At 39.6% G+C, this 22,309-nt stretch overlaps 1 protein-coding gene across 1 annotated transcript in view; it reads left to right on the top strand.

Moving 5' to 3' along the window:
• CPA6 (carboxypeptidase A6) overlaps positions 1–9,179 on the top strand; it is a 329,468-nt gene extending 320,289 nt beyond the window's left edge. The window contains exons 10-11 of the mRNA XM_528158.5: positions 3,082–3,166; positions 8,526–9,179. Of these exons, the coding sequence (XP_528158.2) occupies positions 3,082–3,166; positions 8,526–8,713 (273 nt within the window). The 3' untranslated portion in view covers positions 8,714–9,179. The remainder of the gene's footprint in view (positions 1–3,081; positions 3,167–8,525) is intronic.
• Positions 9,180–22,309: the final 13,130 nt, after the last annotated feature.

Below are 22,309 nucleotides of genomic sequence, written 5' to 3'. Positions count from 1 at the left end.
AAGTTAAGCCTATTTTTCTTTGTCTTGGATTGGAACATGTGGCATAAAATGGATCATTAGTGCCTATAATCCCAGCACTTTGGGAGGCCCAGGCTGGAGGATTGCTTGGGCCCAGGAGTTCAAGACCAGCCTAGGTAATAAAGTGGGACCTCATCTCTACAAAATATTTTTAAAAATTAGCCAGGCATAGTGGTGCATACCTGTAGTCCCAGCAACTCAGGAGGCAGAGGTGAGAGGATTGCTTGAGTCCAGGAGGCAGAGGTTACAGTAAGCTAAGGTTATGCTACTGCACTCCAACCTGGGTGACAGAGTGAGACCCTGTCTCAAAGAAAGGAAAAAAAAAAAAGATGAATTTGCCTCCCCATGGACATCTGGCAATGTCTAGAGACATTTTTGATTGGCACAACAGGCTGGGGGGATGCTACTGGCATCTAGCAGGTATAGGCCAAGGATGGTGCTAAACACCCTATAGTGCACAGGACAGAACCCACAGCAAAGAATTATTCCGTCTAAGATGTCAACAATGCCATTGTTGAGAAATCCTGGAGAGTGTTAATCATAAGCTTGGTCACTAAAATCATGGTTATAATTCTCAGGAACTAGACAATCCCTGAATGTTAAGCAGAAACCATTAAATTTGATGAAAATTGTTTAAAAACATTCCATCAATATGTAAGATTCAGTATTTCTGGCAACGTTTTTTAAGTCATTAAGTTGCTTTAAATATGGAAATATTTAAATAAAAATATATACTATTTTGGGAGGCCAAGGCAGGCAGATCAGATCACCTGAGGTCAGGAGTTTGAGACCAGCCTGACCAACATGGTGAAACCCCATCTCTACTAAAAATACAAAAATTAGCCAGGCGTGGTCACGGGTGCCTGTAATCCCAGCTACTTGGGAGGCTAAGGCAGGAGAATGACTTGAACCTGGTAGGCAGAGGTTGCAGTAAGCCGAGATCACGCCATTGCACTCCAGCCTGGGCGACAAGAGCAAAACTCTGTCTAAAAAAAAATATATATATATATATATACACACACACACACACACATACACACACACACACACACACACACACACACACACATATATACCATTTACTTAGCTGAACACCAATAACTGATGCCTAGGTACTTTTTGACAATTGGAAACAGGATACAGTAGAAAAAAGAGGGATCACTTAAATCAGTCCTTTCAAATAGGTGTCTAGCTGTGGCCCCCTGGAAAATAATTCTTGGAAAAAATGATGAAGTTTTTATTTTTGTGGAGAGATCACATCTAAACCCTAGTCAACACGCACCAGTACCCAAGTGGCAGAGGTGCAGTGAGCTCAAAAGTCTAAAACTGTGCATCTCCTTTGTGTAAATAGGCAAAGTGATTATCTTTTTTTTTCTTAGATTTTTTTGCCCTTGGGTTTAGTCAGCCTAAATAATGAGAAGCAAAGTTCCCTTACTAGCAGAATGAAATAATCTTCTAAATGTAGAAATATCTGCCCTTGCCATGGAATATTGCTGAGACCGTTGGAGAAGATGTTAAAATCTTAGAACAATCTCCATAAAGGTATTTAATTGTGGTGTTTATATTCCTTTTCTGTTGGCTCCCATGAGAAGAATGTCATCATCAGTGAGATCAATAGTAAACAGTCTGCCAGTTTCTGGAGCCTGGTCCCTGAATATCCACAAATGGTGGCATTTGCTGCAAATACTGCCTCATGTATTTCTGAGCTGAATGAGGACAGCAACCTGAAACTCAGTCCAGCACACACCACCACGTTGTCCGGAGTGCTCCAATTTAAGTATTAAATTATTCATAAGCAAGCTGAAATGGGAGAGTTGTATTCTGGTTTCAACATACTTCTTTTCCTCTCATTTGTCATATAATACTTCTCTAACTCCTTGTTGAAACCAGTGTTTTTATACCATATTTAAAGGATAGTGAGTATCATTCTAGTTCATGTTAGAATATCCATCTTTTAGTATTTCAATTGTGTTGAATATTTTTCCTAATTTTTGCCATTCTTAGGAAAAGTTCCACCTTAGACTTTCTACCTCTTAGCAGTACCTGTGTAAGATCTGTGGGAGGCATATGTAACCTTAGAAGTCATGAGCATTCTGAAGTTGTTTCCATCCCCAGTGAGGATAAGCACATAGCATTAAGAGAAGTCATTCCTACTGAATTAAGGGGTTTCTTAATTGATTCAGATGTGTTTTAAATACCTTGTACATACCCAGTGAAATATATACTTAAGAATCAATGTGATTATCTTAATACTCTTTCAGATTTATGCTTATTCAACATTCATGTAAGAAATATTGATCAAGCATCTGTTGTATACAGGCACATTGCTAAGTACTGGTTGTGAGCTATGACTGAGACTGACATGGTCCCTGCCCGGCCAAGTATTTTGTAACTTATAGAAATAGGTATCCCTGGCCGGGTGCAGTGACTCATGTCTGTAGTACCAGCACTTTGGGAGGCCGAGGTGGGCCGATCACAAGGCCAGGAGATCGAGACCATCCTGGCTAACACGGTGAAACCCCATGTATACTAAGAATACAAAAAATTAGCTAGGCGTGGTGGCACGCACTTGTAGTCCCAGCTACTCAGGAGGCTGAGGCAGGAGAATCGCTTGAACCCAGGAGGCGGAGGTTGCAGTGAGCTGAAATTGCGCCACTGCACTCCAGCCTGAGCGACAGAGCGAGACTCCTTCCAAAAAAAAAAGAAAGAAATTGTTGCCTTGAACTAAAGTCAAGGAACAGAACACTAAGTCAGCCTCAGAAAATATGAGTACTTAGCTCAACCACTCTGCGTACCCATTTAACCTTGCTGAGCCTTCCTTCTCTCATCTATAAAATGAAAATATTATTGATCACTGGTTTGTTGTGAGATCAATGAAATGATGTGTTCTAAAACATGTTGCAAAATGTAGCATGTGACATAAGAGTAATATAATATTATTAATGAATATAGATCTTAACCAATGAAGCCATCTGTTGATGATCAATGAGGCTCAAACAACATAGTAGTGTATCTAAAAGTTTCAATGCAACAATATAAAAATTTCCCCATTTTCCCTCATAGGAATCTGCAGCTTATAAAGCTGTGAATGCACTTCAGTCAGTATACGGGGTACGATACAGATATGGACCAGCCTCCACAACGTTGTGTAAGTTTCCTGCGTACATTGTGTTAGAATCCTCTCTCTTGAACCAATATCCTGTATCACGACTTCCTTTTAGAAGGGAGAAAGTGTGTTCTCCCTAAAGTGAAAATTATGACTATCAAATTAGCTGAGGAAAATAGAAGGAGTTTATATCTGATTCGTTTTACACAGCTTGACAGAAATCACTGTACCCATTTAAACAAATTCAAAGCAGAGAATATGCTAAGTGTGCAGTAACGACTACAAGCTCATTTGAGAGCTTATGAGAGTAGAACATACCAAAATGGGCTCCTTAAGCAATTCTAACTACTACAAGGGTGGAAACGGGCCTTAGGAAGATAATGAGGTAAATGTTTCAGCCCTACAACTGCTTCCCTTTTACTCCTTTCTGCCACAGTTCTTGTTATGAAATGCTGTTTCTTCTGTAGCACCTTCCATTGAATTATCCCTTAAAAGATGATGTAAAAGTATTTCTTTTTTTTTACATGGAGAAAAATGTATAGCAGAGCCAGAGATCACTTCCAACCCCCCCTCACCTCCCATCTTTCACTCCAAGTAGGTTCTTCAACTGGATCTGGAAACCAAATTGACACCAGGCAGGTTAAACAAGAGAAAAGTATACAAATTTTATTAATTCTATGTGTACAGGATCTTCATAACAGAGTGAAGTCCAAAGAAGTGGCCAAAGCAAGATGATTTTATATTTTTTGGACAAGGAACGATAAATTTGAGAATAAATAACAGGACAAAAAAATCTGGCTAAGGGCAGTAAATTTTCTAGGGGAGTCACTAGGAAATAAATAGGGGGTATGTAAAACCAATGGAAGATAAGGGTTGCTTTGTTGTTAGATCCACTGCAGCCTTGAATTCCAAGTCTGTGGTGATAAAGCGCTATTTTCTCACCCTTCTTATAGTGAGAATACCCCTCCTCGAGGAATCTTTGCTGTTTGCTGCATGCAGGAAGAAACAAGTTAGCTCACCCTTTCTGAAACTACAGTCTCCAATGTTTTCAACAATTAACATATCAATCTGGCTTATTTGGGGATGGCATGTCCTTCCAAGTGGGTATATGGCAAGAACTTAGACAAAGAATCATAGTATGTGCATTGTAGTCCTAATTCTGCCAGGTCTGTCAACCAGGCCAAAATATTTCTTAATCCTGGGCCTCAGTTTCCACAACTGTAACAAGAATTGGATTCAGGGCCTTTTAAACTCTAAAATTTATTCACTATATGACTTGGAAAATCTAGTGAGAAATCATGTATGTGTGAATGTCGGTGTGTGCAAATGAAGGTAAACACATGCATGTTGTATGTATATGTGTAGGTAGTGACATCTGATTATGCTTCTGATTAAGGTAGCAAAGTTCTCCTTGACTTCTTTAATCTACCTATCATTGTATTCCTAATGTTTTACCACTCACTTTCTTCAGCCTTCAGAACAAACACTTGGTTTGTCAATTAACATTGACAAATAAGTTTATTCTAATAATGAGAATGTCAGGAGTATCAATAGTTTTGTTTATTTTTTCGAAGTCCATGATCATTGGTCTCATGTTGACGTTTTTAGAACTGTTTTTCAGTGGCCACCTTGAAAGGGAAAAAAAAAACTGTATTTAAACAATCATATTACCAATTAATGCCAACATAATATATATAAACATTTTTAAACATTAACGTTTTTTAATCTTACTAACCATTTACCTTTTCAACTTCGTATAGAGTCACAGTCAGAGTATTATATTTACTGAGAACAGTCTATTACCATAGAAATGAGGCTGTTGGCCAGGTGCGGTGGCTCACGCCTGCAATCCTAGCACTTTGCGAGGCCAAAGCGGGTGGATCTTCTGAGGTCAGGAGTTCTAGACCAGCCGGGCCAACATGGCAAAATCCCTTATCTACTAAAAAGACAAAAATTAGCTGGGCATAGTGGCATGCGCCTGTAATCCCAGCTACTCAGTTGGCTGAGGCAGGAGAATCGCTTGAATCAGGGAGGCAGAGGTAGGGGGTGCCTGTAATCACAGCTAATCAGGAGGCCGAGGCAGGAGAATCTCTTGAACCCCAGGAGCAGAGATTGCAGTGAGCCAAGATGGTGCCATTGCACTCCAGCCTGGGTGACAGAGCGAGACTCTGTTTCAAAAAAAAAAAAAAAGAAAAGAAAAAGAAAAAGAAATGAGGCTGTCACATCATCGTGATGTAACTGTTGGCACATATTGTCTCTGACTTGGCTACTATGACTACTATTTGTAGTTCCAGTGTACCCTAACCAGAGGGACACTGAAGCCACAGCCTATTTTCTGTCCTTAACTGAAGCAAAGGGAATCTGAGAAACAGCAGAGTCATTTTAATTGTCATCTTTACATAATTATTCCATCTCTGGCCTGGCACGGTGGCTCACGCCTATAATCCCAGCACTTTGGAAGGCCGAGGTGGGTGGATCACCTGAGCAGGAGTTCGAGACCAGCCTGGCCAACATGGCGAAACCCCATCTCTACTAAAAATACAAAAAAAATAGCTGGGCATGGCGGTGTGCGCCTGTAATCCCAGCTACTCAGTTGACTGAGGCAGGAGAATCTCTTGAACCAGGTGGACAGAGGTTGCAGTGAGTCAAGATCGCACCACTGCACTCCAGCCTGGGTGACAGAGGGAGACTCCATCTCAAGAAAAAATAACAATAATAATAATAATTCCATCCTAACTTGTCCTAGGAAAAATAGCATAAAAGCGTTATTTTTTGAGTAAATGACCATGCTTTGAAAATTTAATAATAATAATAATAATAGAATTATCTCAAGCTGGATTATATAAATTTCAGGAAAAATGTATACAAAGATTTTTCCATGAAACATTTATTCATTTAATGAATGATTATTAAAAGCCTGTTAGACTAAAAACTACATATGCACTTGAGGGTATAAAGAGGCAAAATAATAAGTTAATATATCTTGAGTACTTTCCAGTGATTTATTACTTTAATTTTCCCAACAACCCTATGTTATGCAGGTACTGCATTATCAGTCTCTTTTTCAAAAAGGGAGACTGAGGCACAGAGAAGTTACCCACTATGTGGTAGGATCAGATACAGCCCAGGCTGCAGGCTACCTCTAGTTCCCAGCTTTCAACTCTGCTGAAAAGCTAGAGAGTGTGAGGTCACAGGAGCCAGAAGGAGAGAGTAGCCAGAGGGCTTGTCAGCTGTGTTAAAGGCTGTGGAGACATTGAAAGTGGGATCTGAGGGGAAAACAAAAAACAGAAAAAGAGGCTAGGCCTGAGGTCATTGGTAATCTTCAAAAAGAAGGTTTAATACATGGGTAGAGGCAATAGCCAGATTGCAAGTGGTTGAGGATGTAGACACAGTATATATAGGTTCTCCCTCGGGTTCTAAAGCAAAAGAAAGAGGAAAAAGAAGAGGGTAACCAAGGGCATATGGTAGGATAATGTGAAGGAAGTGCTATAGGAAAGGGGTCCTTGAGTACTTTGGCCAATGCAGATGCATAATTAATAACACAAAGTCATGGAGAAGGGCCTTTTACTACCAGAGACGATAATAACCAACAGTATCAAGAGGTGACGCATGTAAAAGACAGGGAGCATTTCTTCCTCTGAGCTCAACCGGGGAAAGTCAGAGGGCTCTAATGTCAGTAGAGGAGGCAATGGGGCAATCATCTACAGCAGCACTCCCCAACCTTTTTGGCACCAGGGACCGGTTTCATGGAAGACAATTATTCCACGGACAGGGGTGGGGTGGGGGAGGGATGGTTTTAGGATGATTCAAATGCATTACATTCCTTTATTTCCATTATTATTACACTGTAATATATAATGAAATAATTATATAATTCACCATAATGTAGAATCATTGGGAGCCCTGAGTTTGTTTTCCTGCAATTAGACAGTCCCATCTAGGGGTGATGGGAGACAGTGACAGATCATCAGGCATAAGATTCTTAGAAGGAATGCACAACCTAGATCCCTCGCATGTGCTGTCCATGATAGGGTTCATGTTCCTATGAGAATCTAATGCTGCCACTGATCTGACAGGAGGTAGAGCTCAGGCAGTAATGCAAGCGATAGCGAGTGACTGTAAATACAGTTGAAGCTTCACTGGCTCACCCACCACTCACTTCCCACTGTGCAGCCCAAGTCCTAATAGGCCTCCATGCAGTACCAGTGCATGGAACTTATAAATCATACCAGTACCAGTCTGTGGCCTGGGGGTTGGGGACCCCTGATCTAGAGTAGTGGGGACAGTGTAACATGAAGATGAGAAGAGAATGGGAAAGTTTCAGTAAGTAGAGAACTAGAAAAGGAACCTACAGCAACATGGGGGCAGAAAAAGACTTCAGTAATGAGGTAGTGTGACTTTATAGTATCTCTACTCAGCAAAGACTTTCTCTAGTTCCCTCACCTAGTGGAAGCAGAGAAACTGGGCCAGGGGTTGAGGATGAGCCAAACAAAAGCAGGAAAAGGACAGGAGTGAGGCATGTTGAGGGTCTGGAGAAAAATTCAATGAAATAATTGGCCATGGCCAACTAGAGAATCAAATGAAACTACCAGAAAACGGAGGAATCTGGAAAATACCAATCTAAGTAAAGGCACAGAATAGGTTAAGCCGGAGTGGAAACACAGGGAGGTGGAAGAAATAAGGAGGTTTTCTGGGGCCAGGCACAGTGGCTCACGCCTGTAATCCCAGCACTTTGGGAGGCCAAGGCGGGAGGATCAGTTGAGCCCAGGAGTTCAAGGCTAACGTGGTCAACATGGTAAAACCCCGTCTCTACTACAAATACAAAAATTAGCTGGGCATGGTGGCGCGGGCCTGTAATCCCAGTTACTCAGGAGGCTGAGGCAGGAGAATCACTTGAACCCAGGAGGCAGAGGTTGCAGTGAGCCAAGACTGTGACACTGCACTCCAGCCTGGGTGACAGAGTGAGACTCCGTCTCAAAAAAAAAAAAAAAAAAAAAAAAAGACGTTTCTGGGAACACAATTTCAATATTCTAGACACTGAAGTGGAGAAGAACTGAGTGATAACTAAAAACAAAAAGAGTTCTCAGTATAGGTTGTTTATAGGTGAATGAAGTGGAGATGAACATAAACGTTTTTGGAATTGAGGTTGAGAAATTTTAGTCTTCGTGCTGATAAGGCATTCACACGTAGACTGGATCCTTAAAGATGGTTGAAGGGATGATTTATAAGATCCATGCACCAGATGCCAAGGAACTCCTGTTAAATCATTCTTATTGAAACAGCATTTAATTGGAAGGATTTAGTAAAGCTTAATAAGCGGATACTTTATAGTATATACATTTAGAAAATTATACTGACTCTTTAGTGAGGCTAATCTTTTTTTTTTTGTTTTAACTTTTAGATGTGAGCTCTGGTAGCTCAATGGATTGGGCCTACAAAAATGGAATACCTTATGCATTTGCTTTCGAACTACGTGACACTGGATATTTTGGATTTTTACTCCCAGAGATGCTCATCAAACCCACTTGTACAGAAACTATGCTGGCTGTGAAAAATATCACAATGCACCTGCTAAAGAAATGTCCCTGAGACAGCCCAAGGCTCAGGTCAACTGCCATAGGATTCTGAGCAAGGCCTACTTGGCCCTGGATAGAAATTGTTTTCAAAGAGAAGGGCAGCTGCTTAGAGTGAACATGTCTATGGACTTTAAAAAGACCCCATGCAATTTGACTTTGTGGCAATAGAAAACAGTAAAAAACAGGGCATAGCCTAGTTTGTTATAAGAAAAAGCATCCATTTTCTATCCTTTTAGAGTCTTATTTGATTATGGTGGGAGGGAATGTTTTCAAATTTCCCATTTCTCAAGAAATGTTCATATTAATTGAGGATTTCCCTTCAATAAATCTCATGTCCTCAATTAAGATCTAGGCTAGTAATGATGTTTAATTACTTGGTTCTCATTGGAAATGGAAAATTATGAAATGGAAAAAAACAACTATGCTTCTTAATGTAATAAACATAGGCCAGGCGCGGTGGCTCACACCTGTAATTCCAGCAATTTGGGCTGAGGCGGGCAGATGATGAGGTCAAGAGTTCAAGACCATCCTGGCCAACATGGTGAAACCCTGTCTCTACTAAAAATACAAAAATTAGCTGGGCATGGTGGCGCACGCCTGTAGTCCCAGCTACTCAGGAAACTGAGGCAGGAGAATCGCTTGAACCCAGGAGGCAGAGGTTGCAGTGAGCTGAGATCGCATGACAGAGCGATACTCCGTCTCATATATATATAATATAAAATTTATTAGAACGTTAGATTATTCACATCTTCACTTCCTAGTATTAGGTGTGCCATGTATGAATAAAAATACAGCAAGATAGAGCAACATATGTTTAGACTCTGAGAATGCCATTTTTTAAAAAAATAAGTAAACATTAATTGAAGTACAGGCACAGAATTAAGAGCTTTACACTAATCATCTCACTTATTCCCCACAATACTACAATACTATGAGGTATAAACTATCCTCATTTTTCAAATGAGGAAGTTGAGGCTTAGAAATATATTTAAAATCATAGACTTCCATTTCTAAGGCAATGACAAGATAGGTATCTGGACTGCTGGAAATAACTAAAACTTCTAGATAAAATATCATATCTTAGGCCAGGCACAGTGATCCCAATCACAATTATACCTGTGATCCCAATATTTTGGGAGGCCAAGGTGAGAAGATCACTTGAGCCCAGGAGTTCAAGATCAGCCTGGGCAACATGGAGAAACCCCATCACTACACGATATAGAAGAAAAAAAATTAGTCAGGTATGCACATTCCTGCAGTCCCAGCTACCTGGGAGGCTGAGGTGGGAGGATCACTTGAGCCTGGAGAGGTTGAGGCTCCAGTGAGCCATGACTGCACCACTGCACTCCAGCCTGGGCAACAGAGTGAGACCCTGTCTCAAAAAAAAAAAAAAAAAAAAAACAGGAAGAAAAAATATATATAATTTTTAGAAAATCATCTTAAAGTTATCAGACAAAAAAAGGAAATCCAGGCCAGCCAGGTATTGATTGAAGAAATCTAGAAAGGCAAATGGACCACTGTTATACTGACAGTGTTTGTCTGACCAGCTGAGTGTGGGCATTTTGAGGAATGGGGCCAGAGAGCCAAGCCCAGGGCTACTGCAAGTTGGGAAGTTTAATAGATTCTACTTCTACCAGAATTCTGGGATTCCAAAGAATGATACCTTCAGTGTAAGGGTAAATTAGAAATAAGCCTCCATAGTACTTATAATGGGCCACAAGAAAAACTGACCATTTCAAATTTTGGCAAGAGTGGAGAAGAGAGAAATTGCCACTGAGAATTTGGAACCATGAGGCAGCCTCACACAAGTTTGTGGTCCAAAATCAGACTATCTAAATGTTCTGATAACCCTCTAGCCAAGAGTTTAATTCAGTTTAATCCCAGACTGGCTATACCCCCCAAGCATTTGGTACAAGCAAATACAAATCCTCTTAGAGGATTTGCCTGACCAGAGCATATCATGAACACCAGGATAAAGAGATGAGCCTAAAAACTTCTGGGGTGTTGGAGGGTGGGGGACACTGACAACAGAATGAGGACTATAGTAGCCTGTAGCTGCTCAACAACACCATTACAGCCAAAAGGCAATGGAGAAATGCCGTCAGAGTTTTTGAGGAAAAATTATACAAAAAAAAAAAAATCTAAACCTAGAAAAATTGTCATTGAAATGTAAGGGTAGAATCTCAACATTTTCATAGAAGTGAGGCCCTAAATTACTTACCTTTCTCAGGAAAACCCTGGAGAATGTGCTCTACCAAAATGAGGGAGTATAGCAAGAGAAAGACAAAGGATTTAGGAACACAGGGAAACCAATAAAAACATCTGAAGATCGTGGTGAACGGAAAAGTCCCAGGTAGTAGCTATATGTCAAACTTACAGAACAACTAACTTGGGGTAGGAGGAGGAGAACTGAAGACTTCAGATGAAATTCCCCAAGATAAATATGCAACAGATAGAACACTTACACATGTTCAAAAGCCATTTTTACTTACATTAGAGAACCATGGTATGAATTAGTAATAAAAGCACACAAAACCAAGCAAATAAAAAAATGGATTTATTAACTAGTGGAAACAGTTATACAAGAGAAGAAATAGAATCATGATATAGTCTGTGACTTAGCTATAAATAATACTTATATAATCAAAATCATATTAGCCCTAGATACTGATTTAACCAAAAATTATGATATAAATATATCAGAAGGATAGGAGGAAGGGAAATGTATGCAAGAATGCAAGAAGAGGAGGTATAGGAAAGTAAATCCTCATCTTCCATAGAAGGAAGTCAATGGACAAAAAAAAAAAAAAAAAAAAGAAGGAAGTCAATGGACAAAAAGACTAAAAAATCAGGAAGTATCTATATATGTATGTTATTTAGAAATAAGAAAGGAAATACTAGAAGAAATAACTAAAAAGATTAAAAATTACCAGACAATGAGAGGGAATAAGTAAGGAGTAAGTAATTGTAATTAGTAAGATGAGGTGAAACAAAATACTTGTTTTTAGTATTAGCCTTACCATATTATTTAACTGGTTTTATTTTTTAATATTGAAATATACATACCAAAGAGTATATTCCTTTTAAAGGAAAATAATTTTTAAAAACCAGCTCCCAACTACTCACCACTCTATCTTTCTGATGTTTATAAAATATATCAAAATTAAATTTAAAAGAAATATTAAGTGATATTATATGTGGGGTGCTTAGCACAGAAACTAGAATATTATAGTCAGTATATCTTAGTTTGTCTATGTTTTATCAATCTTAGTCATCTTTTTATTTTGTAGTCCCAGTTATATACCTGCAGGAATGGATCTCAGGCAGTTTTAAGGCTTGGTCCTGCTAAGGAGTACTACACCTGGGAATTTAAACTTCCATTCATTCCATCTGTGGAATTCATCCATCCATCTCAAATGATCTGGGGTGGGGGTTGTATTATACTAGTTATTTCTACGAGTGTAATAGGCAAAAACCAAAATGTCCAGAAAATCCCAAGGGCTGGAGGCTTGTGAAGACCTTGAAGAATGGAAAGGTGCTATTTCTCAGTGGACCTGACAAGATGCACAGCAATCAGCTAGTGCCCGGTGGCTTTCCAGGACGCTTGATGCCAGGAGACTTTCCCTTCTGGTTGGGAGCATGCTGCCATAGTCTCTGCTCTGAGAGCTGCCTGCATCCAGATCCTTTGCAGGTATCCACTAATGTCTTTCCATCAAATGTCATCACTCTTGTGACAACAAAACAATAGTCAACTCGGGTATTCAGGGGAAACAAAAATCAAAGAAGTTACAAATGACCCCCCCAAATTCATTTTTCTTGTTTTTGTTTTTTTGTTTGTTTGTTTGTTTTGTTTTGTTTTGTTTTTGAGACAGTCTTGCTCTGTTGCCCAGGCTGGAATGCAGTGGCACGATCTAGGCTCACTGCGACCTCCACCTCCCGGGTTCAAGCTATTCTCCTGCCTCAGCCTCCCAAGTAGCTGTGACTACAGGCATGCGTCACCATGCCTGGCTAATTTTTGTATTTTTCTTTTTAGTAGAGACAGGGTTTTGCCATGTCAGCCAGGCTGGTCTCAAACTCCTGGCCTCAAGTGATCCACCTGCCTCAGCCTCCCAAAGTGCTGGGATTACAGGCATGAGCCACTGGGCCCAGCCCCAAATTTCTTTTTCATTATATTTTTAATTTTCATCCTTACCAAATCTGTGTAGTAAGGTCTGTTAGCAAGTTAATGCCAAGAACTAAAATGTATATTCTTTTATTTGGCCCTGCACATCACATAGTATTTGTCCTAAGAGTATTTTTTTCAAAGCCAAAATAAGGCAACAGAAAATATAGAATCTGAATAATCCACAAACTGCAGGGTATATAGTTTCTTTATTATTCATATATACATTCAAGATGAAATTTTGCCTTGATGAACCTCATGCAAATTCTTTTCAATGATTACTCTCGTGTTTCAGTAGTTCTGTATATCTTTTATGGCTTATATTCCATAAGAGTATTTTAATATTTATGGGCTATTTTCATTTTTAATCTTTTTAAATGAAGCCACAAAATATACTGTGGAATGATTTATGTTTAAGGCACTCTGCTAGCTGCTGTGTCTGAGGAACAAAAGTGTTATATTTATGTCAATACTTAAGAATAAAAAAGTTTACTTCAACTAAAAACAGCACATGCACTTTTAAAAATAGTTCAGCAAGATACTTTTTCCTCACTAGTATAAAAAAGTAATTTCATAAATTCTGGTTACATTGAGTTTCAATTCTCAACTTCTTCAGTTTTAGCAAGTATTTTAGTTTCTTAGTTTCTTAGGGCCACTGTAACCAAGGACCACAAATTGGATTGCTTAAAACAACACAAATTTGGCTAAGCGTGGTGGCTCACACCTATAATTGCAGCACTTTGAGGGGCTGAGGCAGGAGGATTGCTTGAGGCCAGGAGTGTGAGACTAGCTTGGGCAACATAGTGAGACCCTGTGTCTACAAAAAATAAAAATAAAAAAATTAGCCAGGTGTGGTGGCATGCACCTGTAGTCCTAGCTACTCAGGAGGCTGAAGCAGAAGGATTGCTTGACACGAGGAATTCGAGGCTGCAGTGAGCTATTATTACGACACTATACTCCAGCCTGGGTGACAGAGTGAGACCCTGTCTCTAAAACCAAACCAAACCAAACAAATACACATTTTGTCTCTCACAGTTCTGGAGTCTGGAAGTCCAAAATCAAGATGTCAGTGGGGCCATGTTTGCTGTGAAACCTGTAGAACTCCTCCCTTGCCTCTTCCTAGCTTCTGGTTGGTTACCAGAAGTCCTTAGCGTTCCTTGGCTTGCAGCTACAAAACACTAATCTCTGCCTTGGACTTATATGTCCTTCTCTTTGTGTGTTTCTGCCTTAACATTCATCTTAGAAAGACAACAGTCATATTGTTGTCCCACCTTATGGGATCATGGTCCCACCTTATTCCAGTATGACCTCATTCCTAACTACATCTGCAATGACCCTACATTCAGAGGTAGTGGAAGTTAAAACTTCAACGTATCTCTTTGTGGGGAAGGGGGAGATAAAATTTAACCTACAACTTTGAGAAACATCATGAGATATTGATGTTAATAAGACTATTTACACAGCCAGAAAGCAGTGACTCTTGCTTGAGTTTAATCTTTAAAAAATAAAACAAATTTTTTAAGTTCTAACACTCCCAATGAGATTTTTTTAATAGGCTATTAGTGGAAACGGAATGATCTACTCTTTATAGTTTACTTTTGTAAATAATAAAATTATAGTTCAAATTATGATGCGCTCTTTTCAACATAGGAAATGTGTTAGTTTTAGAGTTGTATATTACCCTAGGTCTCAATAATTATTTTGGGCTGCTGCATCATAAAAAGTATTTACAGCTAAGTTGCACTAGATCAAATCTAATTGATTAAATCAGAATTCTGTGCAGTGTTAATTAAAGTATGCTGTAGATTAAGCACAGTAATTACATGAGCGATTGTATTTAATGCAATATTTTCATGAATCAGAGTCAGAATATTGCATAATAAACCTGGAAACAGCTGCACTGAATGCCTAATATATTTCACAAAACACATTGCACCAGGAACTGCTCAGACGTCTGAATAATGCACATGAAAATAAGGCAGCTTGAAGATCTTCTAAGGCAGACCCTAATTAAGTCCTCATTTACCGCCCCCTGACTCTGTTTCTGCAGTTATGACTTCTAGGACTATTTCCTCTTTCCCCAGTGGATGCCCAATGGGAGTCTCTGCCCAGGGCATCCATCCTTGTTTTACCAGCCCAGGCTAGGCAAGGCAAGCACATCCAATTACAACTTAGGATGTTATAGCATATACACTGAGTATTATTAACCTTATAATTTAGTTATGAGTTAAACTAAGAGGCTAGCTTCATGATCTATCCATATGACACTGAAACAGTAAGTTCTAAGTTTCAAACTGACTCAATAGTAAATGCTTCCCCCTTTGGGAAGAATTGAAAGATAGCAGCAATACCTAGCCCTTCCATGAATGTGAGCCAGCAGTCCAGTGGAAGAAATAATTTGCAATAACCAAATTACTGGTGTTAGGTTCAGTTCTTGCATTTCTATGATAGCTATCCTTTTGGCAGAGACAAAATCCCTGCTATCCTAGATGGAATTCTTCAGTAATTTGGAGCTGTATTCAGTATTCTAAGGGAAACAATCTGATATCTGCTAAGCAGAAATGGTGTTGCTGGATGTGTTTAGATCCAGCTGTCTATCTCAAGCAATGCTGATCAGAAATATTGTGTAAAGTTTTCATTTGGTGGAGCAGTAAATGTGAGTAGACAGTTTAATAGCTTTGTGTCAGGGTCAACAAAATTTCATAAAAGAATGAATATTTGAAGTGTCATTGCGCTTGTCACAAACTATCAAGGAAGACACATGAGAATATCCTAAAGAGGTAGCACTGAGCTCACTAGGAGCATCCGAGAATCACCTAACTATCTGTGACAGTAGAATTTACTGCTAAAGAATTAATTCTGTACTGGGAACCTGAAATCAAATTAATGTTCTTTTTAGACTCATAAATGTGAACACTAGTCTTTATCTTTCCTTTAAAATACCTGTGAGTCTGCTCCTTTTTATTTATTATCTTTAGTCAAGCTGCTTTCCTATAGAAGACACTTGGAACTACAATCAACATTTCAACCCCAGATCTGACAGCATTCTGCATCTTTTAAGACCAGTCAATTATTCCAAGCAGTGCTTAAGTATCACTAATAAAAGTGTCCATCCTGTGACTAGTTACAAGCTTTTAGTGTACCAGTGTCTCTCCCTTTCCCATCCCTTCCCTTAAAGAGAATTCTAGTTTTGCTGGCCTTAATCTCTTTCCTCTGCCTCCCTCCAAGGCAGCTTCTGTCTTACTAGACCAGTTCTTGAGCTTTTGCAATGGGAAATTGAAAGGAGGGCTGAGATGCTCGTTAAGAGTCATCACCACTCCCTAATCTCAAGTACCCAGGGACACAAACACTCTGCCTAGGAAAACCAGAGACCTTTGTTCACTTGTTTATCTGCTGACCTTCCTTCCACTATTGTCCTATGACCCTGCCAAATCCCCCTCTGCGAGAAACACCCAAGAATGATCAATAAAAAATAAAATAAAATAAAATAAAATAAAATAAAATAAAGAAAGGAGGGCTGAGGAAAGCAGGAGGGAAGGAAGAGGGTCTTTAGACAAGGAATGGGAGCTTTCCCAGGGGCTTTGAGGGGAGGAGGCACAGGCAGCTGCAGTTTGTAGGATACTGCATAGGAGTGTAAAGAAAAGGGAATTTTTAGGAATCATTGCTGAAGATTATATATTGCTTTTACAGTGTTCAAACCAATAATTTGAAATTTTGAAATTACTAGGCATTGTTATTTTGGGATGAACCATTTGGATTCTAGTCTTGTCAACATTAAAAACTATAGTGGACATTTGCAATAATTTCTGTGTGGCTAGCACCTTTGAATGCTTTTGTCATGTATAAGAATGTGAAGCTTTAAGAATCCTGCCTTGCTAAGATAGAACCCAAAAAATGTAGTTCTGCAATCTCTTTTACAAAATACAGGCAGATGACTTCGGCTCTCCCAGTAAGAATCTGTTCTAGAGTGATGGTTGCTACTCAATGGGTCAAATTTTCAATTATGCAAGATGAATAAGTTCTAGAGCTCCACTGTACAATATCATGCCTATAGTTAATAATACTGGATTGTGCACTTAAAAATACTTAAGAGAGTAGATCTCATGTTAAATGTTCTTACCACAATAAAAAGAAATCAATATAGGATTTTAAAAAATTAGTATAGGAAATTTCAGGGAAACAAAGTGGAGCAACTTGAGGAAGGAAATGACATACAGAATCTCTGTGATGGTAAAAATGGCGGCCAAGTTGCTGCTGCGGAAATGGCAGTGTTGGGTGGGGGCACCAGCAGTGTCCCTCAGTGCTTGTAGGACAGTTGTGGGGGCCATGGTTAAACACATCAGGCCAGTTCTGCAGCCTGTAGTTGGACGTTATTCCTAAACTCTAAGGCTTGAGCTGGTTCTCTCCTAAATATCCACATAATAAACTCCTTTTCTGCCTAATCGGCTAGCACCAACTTTTGGTACAGGTTGAGCATCCCTCATCTGAAAATTCAAAATCCAAAATGCCCCAAAATTTGAAACTTTGTGAGCACTGACATGACACCACAAGTGGAAAATTCCACATCTGACCTCATGTGACAAGTTGCAGTCAAAACACAGTCAAAACTTTGTTTCATGCATAAAAGTATTTAAAATATTGTATAGGATTACCTTCAGGATCGATATATAAGGTATATAAGAAATACATGTAAATTTTCCATTTAGACTTTGGTCTCATCCTCCAAGATATCTTATTATATATATACAAACATCCCAAAATCCAAGAAAATCCAAAATCTGGAACACTTCTGCATCCCCAGCATTTTGGATAAGGGATACTCAACCTGTATCATTATATATATATATACACACACATACACACACACACACACACACACACACACACATATATATATAGATATATATATATATATAGATATATATATATATATTTAGATGGAGTCTCACTCTGTCACCCAGGCTAGAGTGTAGTGGTGCCATCTCGGCTCACTGCAACCTCCACCTCCAGGTTCGAGCAATTCTCCTGCCTTAGCCACCTGAGTAGCTGGGATTACAGGCATGCACCACTACACCCAGCTAATTTTTAATTTTCGTATTTTTAGTAGAGATGGGTTTTCACCATGTTGGCCAGGTTGGTCTCAAAGTCCTGACCTCAAGCCATCCATCCGCCTCAGTCTTTCAAAGTGCTGAAATTACAGGCATGAGCCACCTTGCCTGGTCCCTGTATGTGTATGTGTGTGTGTGTGTATGTGTGTATATATATGTGTATATATATATGTATATATATATATATATTTTTTTTTTTGAGACAGAGTTTTGCTCTTGTTGCCCAGGCTGCAGTGCAATGGCATGATCTCGGCTCCCTGCAACCTCCGCCTCCTAGGTTCAAGTGATCCTCCTGCCTCAGCCTCCCGAGTAGCTGGGATTACAGGCACCTACCACCATGCCCAGCTAATTTTTGTATTTTTAGTAGAGACAGGGTTTCACCATGTTGGCCAGGCTGGTGTCGAACTCCTGACTTTGTGATCCACCCACCTCAGCCTCCCAAAGTGTTGGGATTACAGGTGTGAGCCACCACACCAGGCCCATTCAATATATTTTACTAAAACATTTAGCGGTTGAATATGAACATAATGGCTCAGTTTTCCATACTATCTAATTTTAGCCCAGTCATTCTTTGCAGGATCACATAGATTTTAATCTGCCCCTTTAGTTCTAGAACACTAAGTGGGAAAAAAAAGTAAGATTTTCTTCCAAAAGATCAATGAAAATGGCTAGAGTAAACCATGGAATAGACGTTTTCAAAATTCCAAATGTAATTCCTCTTGTAAAAGTAGAGCAGAATAAGACAAGTGTATGTTTGGTTTTCATGTAGAAAAAAGAAAAGGTTCTGATTATCAGGCCTGGGTCTCTAACTTGCACTCCAGAGGAGGCCTCCTTTGGTTTTGATCGGCAAAATGGGGATAACAAAACCTATATCACAGATGTATTGTAAGGATTAAAGGAGGTAACATGGAAAATAGCAGCAAAGAACCTGAGCTCACATTGTCCATACTATGCAAGGTTTTCTAAATTTTACAAATACGTAAGAATATAAGGTAGAGAATGCAAGTAAGCCCTGTCACTGGAGGAAAAAATATTAGTCTAGTAAAAGTATGCAGATCAGATGAGACACCACTGAGTTAGAAAATGTTTTTCTAATATGCAGAGATCTTCAGTGATTACGATCTTTATTGACGATGGGGAAATCATTAGGTTTCCACCTTGATCTACTTTTCTAACACTCAAACTACCAGACACACAAGCTACTTGGCTAATTAGGAAGTTCATTTTTTTTTCTATAGCCCACTGTTGACAAATTTGTCAACTTGGAGAAAAACTGTTTCAATAAATATCTCCTCTAAAAGGAGGAGAAAGTCATTTAAATACAGGCTTTCATGGGAAGAAATATCCCTATTTGGCACTCTGGAATAATAAAAGTTTTATTCTTATAAGTCTAAAATATCAAAACTAGGGCTGGGTGTGGTGGCTCATGCCTGTAATCTCAGCACTTTGGGAGGCCGAGGCAAGAGGATCACTTGAGCCCGGGAGGTAGAGGCCGCAGTTAGCTATGATCACACCACTGCACTGGGCAACAGAGCAAGACCCTGTCTCAAATATAAATAAAGTAACAAAGCTAAAATAGTTTATGGATATACTTACCAGTCTGAGTATGTAACAATCTGCCAGAGAAAAATTCATGTCCCAAGGGGATTTGTGTATTTATTCAATAAATGTTTATTGAGTAACTACAGTGTGATTGATACTGCCTCCTGTCAAGGTAACCTACAGGCAAAATTGTAAAGAAGGTAAGTTTTGCATCAATATTTAGCAACTTCTCTCTTAGCAACTTCTCTGACACCTCTGGATAACCAGCACCCTCTCTTGCCTCCCACTGCTCAGAAAACTCCCCCACCTCCAACACCATCCCCAGCTGAAGCCCTCCCATCCTGCCTGCCATTCCAGATAGGTCTCAAACTCTGGATTTGTCTCCACTCTTCCTTCTAAAACTAACCCTTCTAGCATGCTGTCATCTGTGGAAAGGGACAGGTAGCTCAGACATGCCACATCATGAAAGAATTTTAAGGCCGGGCGCAGTGGCTCACACCTGTAATCCCCGCACTTTGGGAGGCCGAGGCAGGCAGATCACGAGGTCAGGAGATCGAGACCATCCTGGCTAACACGGTGAAACCTCGTCTCTACTAAAAATACAAAAAGTTAGCCAGGTGTGGTGGCGGGCGCCTGTAGTCCCAGCTACTTGGGAGCTGAAGCAGGAGAATAGTGTGAACCCGGGAGGCAGAACTTACAGTGAGCAGAGATCAGAGATCGCGCCACTGCACTCCAGCCTGGGCGACAGAGCGAGACTCCGTCTCAAAAAAAAAAAAAAAAAAAGAATTTTAACCCTCTGCACCGAAGGCACCTTCGAGCAGGGGATAATTGCTTAACAACCACAGGAAACAATTTCTAACTATTCAGGAGGATTAGTACACCCTACATTTATCATTTCATACCTGTGTCTACCCCTTCTCTACTGATGTGCAAGGTACATCTCATCCTTGTTTGCAGTCGTTTTGCTTTTCCTGCTGCTTCAGCACCAGTCAGAGACATGCAGCCTACCTGTCCACTGAAGGCCAGGCATGTGATCATGCACTCATTTTCCAGGCCCCCAGGCAGCAGGTCATTTCCAGACCTAAACCATACCCATAGCTTCAAGCCTATAAATAGGAAAGGGGATGTCATGTTTCCTATTCTGGCAGTGTGCCATACAGCCATGCCTGGACTGTAGTCCAAAATTTTTAAATCATTTATGCTTGTGCGCACATACAGCAACAGACATGCAAGCTTGCATATTTTTACCCTTTAAGTTTTTCCTTTGATATTTACCTGTCTTTTGGGGAACTGACCACAAAAAAAGTCCAAATTAAATAATATAATGTTATTTACACAGTAACATAACCATGTAGTAGATACAGATGGTGTTTAGAAATCTTAAAGGTTGCTTTGCTTTTTCCTCGGAAGCATAAAAGGAGCCAAGATGTGTAACATACTATTTTTTTTTCTGTCCTATTCTCAACGTAGGAGTCTGAGCAGCTGCTATCTCAACAAATACCTAACCTAAATAACTACTTTTAAACATGAAAAAAAAGAAGCTTTCAGGAACCTTCATTTACTGATGATCTGTGCTCCAAGCATTTGTACTCAAAGAATTTCAACAATGGATCTGGTGATAATAATACTTAAATTTAATTTATTAATAAGTTTAAATTTTTTTAAGTACATTAACTTTTCAGTTATCTAACAACATGCCTGGGAATTTAGGTAGTAATATCAGAATGCTCCCTACACAGTAAGCCGAGCTCAATAACTGTGCTGATTGAATAATTGCTATACAATCATTTATAAAAATTGACGCACAGTATAGCTATGTGATTCGAGTATGGTTTCTTGTCCCATTAGTGACAGCGGTAAGAATACATGCCGAGCCTTATACTTTTTTTAACTTACTGAAATTTTCAAATATATACAAAAGTAGTATATCATAATAAACCCCATCACCCAGTTTCAACAATTATTAACATTTTGTTTTGCCAAACTTATTTCATCTTTCCTCTTTCAACTTTTTGCTTGTTTCAGTATTTTACTTTTTATTTTATTTTTTCTCTTTTCTTTTTTTTTTTTTTTCCCAACCTCCCTACTAGCTGGGACCAGAGGCCTGTGGTACCACACCTGGCTAATTTTTTATTTTTTGTAGGAACGGCGTTTTGCCATGTTGCCCAGGCTGGCTTGTTCATTTTTTGGTATAGGGTCTTGCTCTGTTACTCAGGCTAGTCTTCAGTGACATGATCATAGCTCACTGTAACCTCCAACTCCTGGGCTCAAGGGATTCTCCCGCCTCAGCCTCCTGAGTAGCCAGGATTACAGGCACGCACTACCATGTCCAGCTAATTAAAAAAAAAAAAAATTTTAGAGACAGAGTCTCGCTGTGTTGCCCCAGCTAGTCTCAAATTCCTGGGCTTAAAGTAATCCTCCCACCTGGCCTCCCAAAGCCCTGGGATTACAGGCATGAGCCACTGTGCCCAGCTGCATGTTGCAGTATTTTAAAGCAAATCACAGATGTCTCATTTCATCCATAAATTATTCAGTATACATATATCTCTTAAAGTAGTCCTATGTGTATTTGTGGCCAATGATCTCCAAACAGTGGCCAAAGGACTCAGACACTCAGCAAAATTTCTAGTACTTTATTTTATTCTTTTCCAATATATGTCTCTCCTGTGTATCCTTCTCCCTCAAAAGAGAAAATCCAAATCAGTAGGCCAAGAAATAGAAAAGTTAAAACAAAGAAAAAATGTCCAGGCGCGGTAGCTCACGCCTGTAATCCCAGCACTTTGGGAGGCCGAGGCAG

The sequence above is a fragment of the Pan troglodytes genome, chromosome 7 (genome assembly GCF_028858775.2).
Source record: "Pan troglodytes isolate AG18354 chromosome 7, NHGRI_mPanTro3-v2.0_pri, whole genome shotgun sequence".
Classification (NCBI taxonomy): Eukaryota; Metazoa; Chordata; class Mammalia; order Primates; family Hominidae; genus Pan; species Pan troglodytes.
This window is presented reverse-complemented; position numbering and strand designations above follow the sequence as displayed.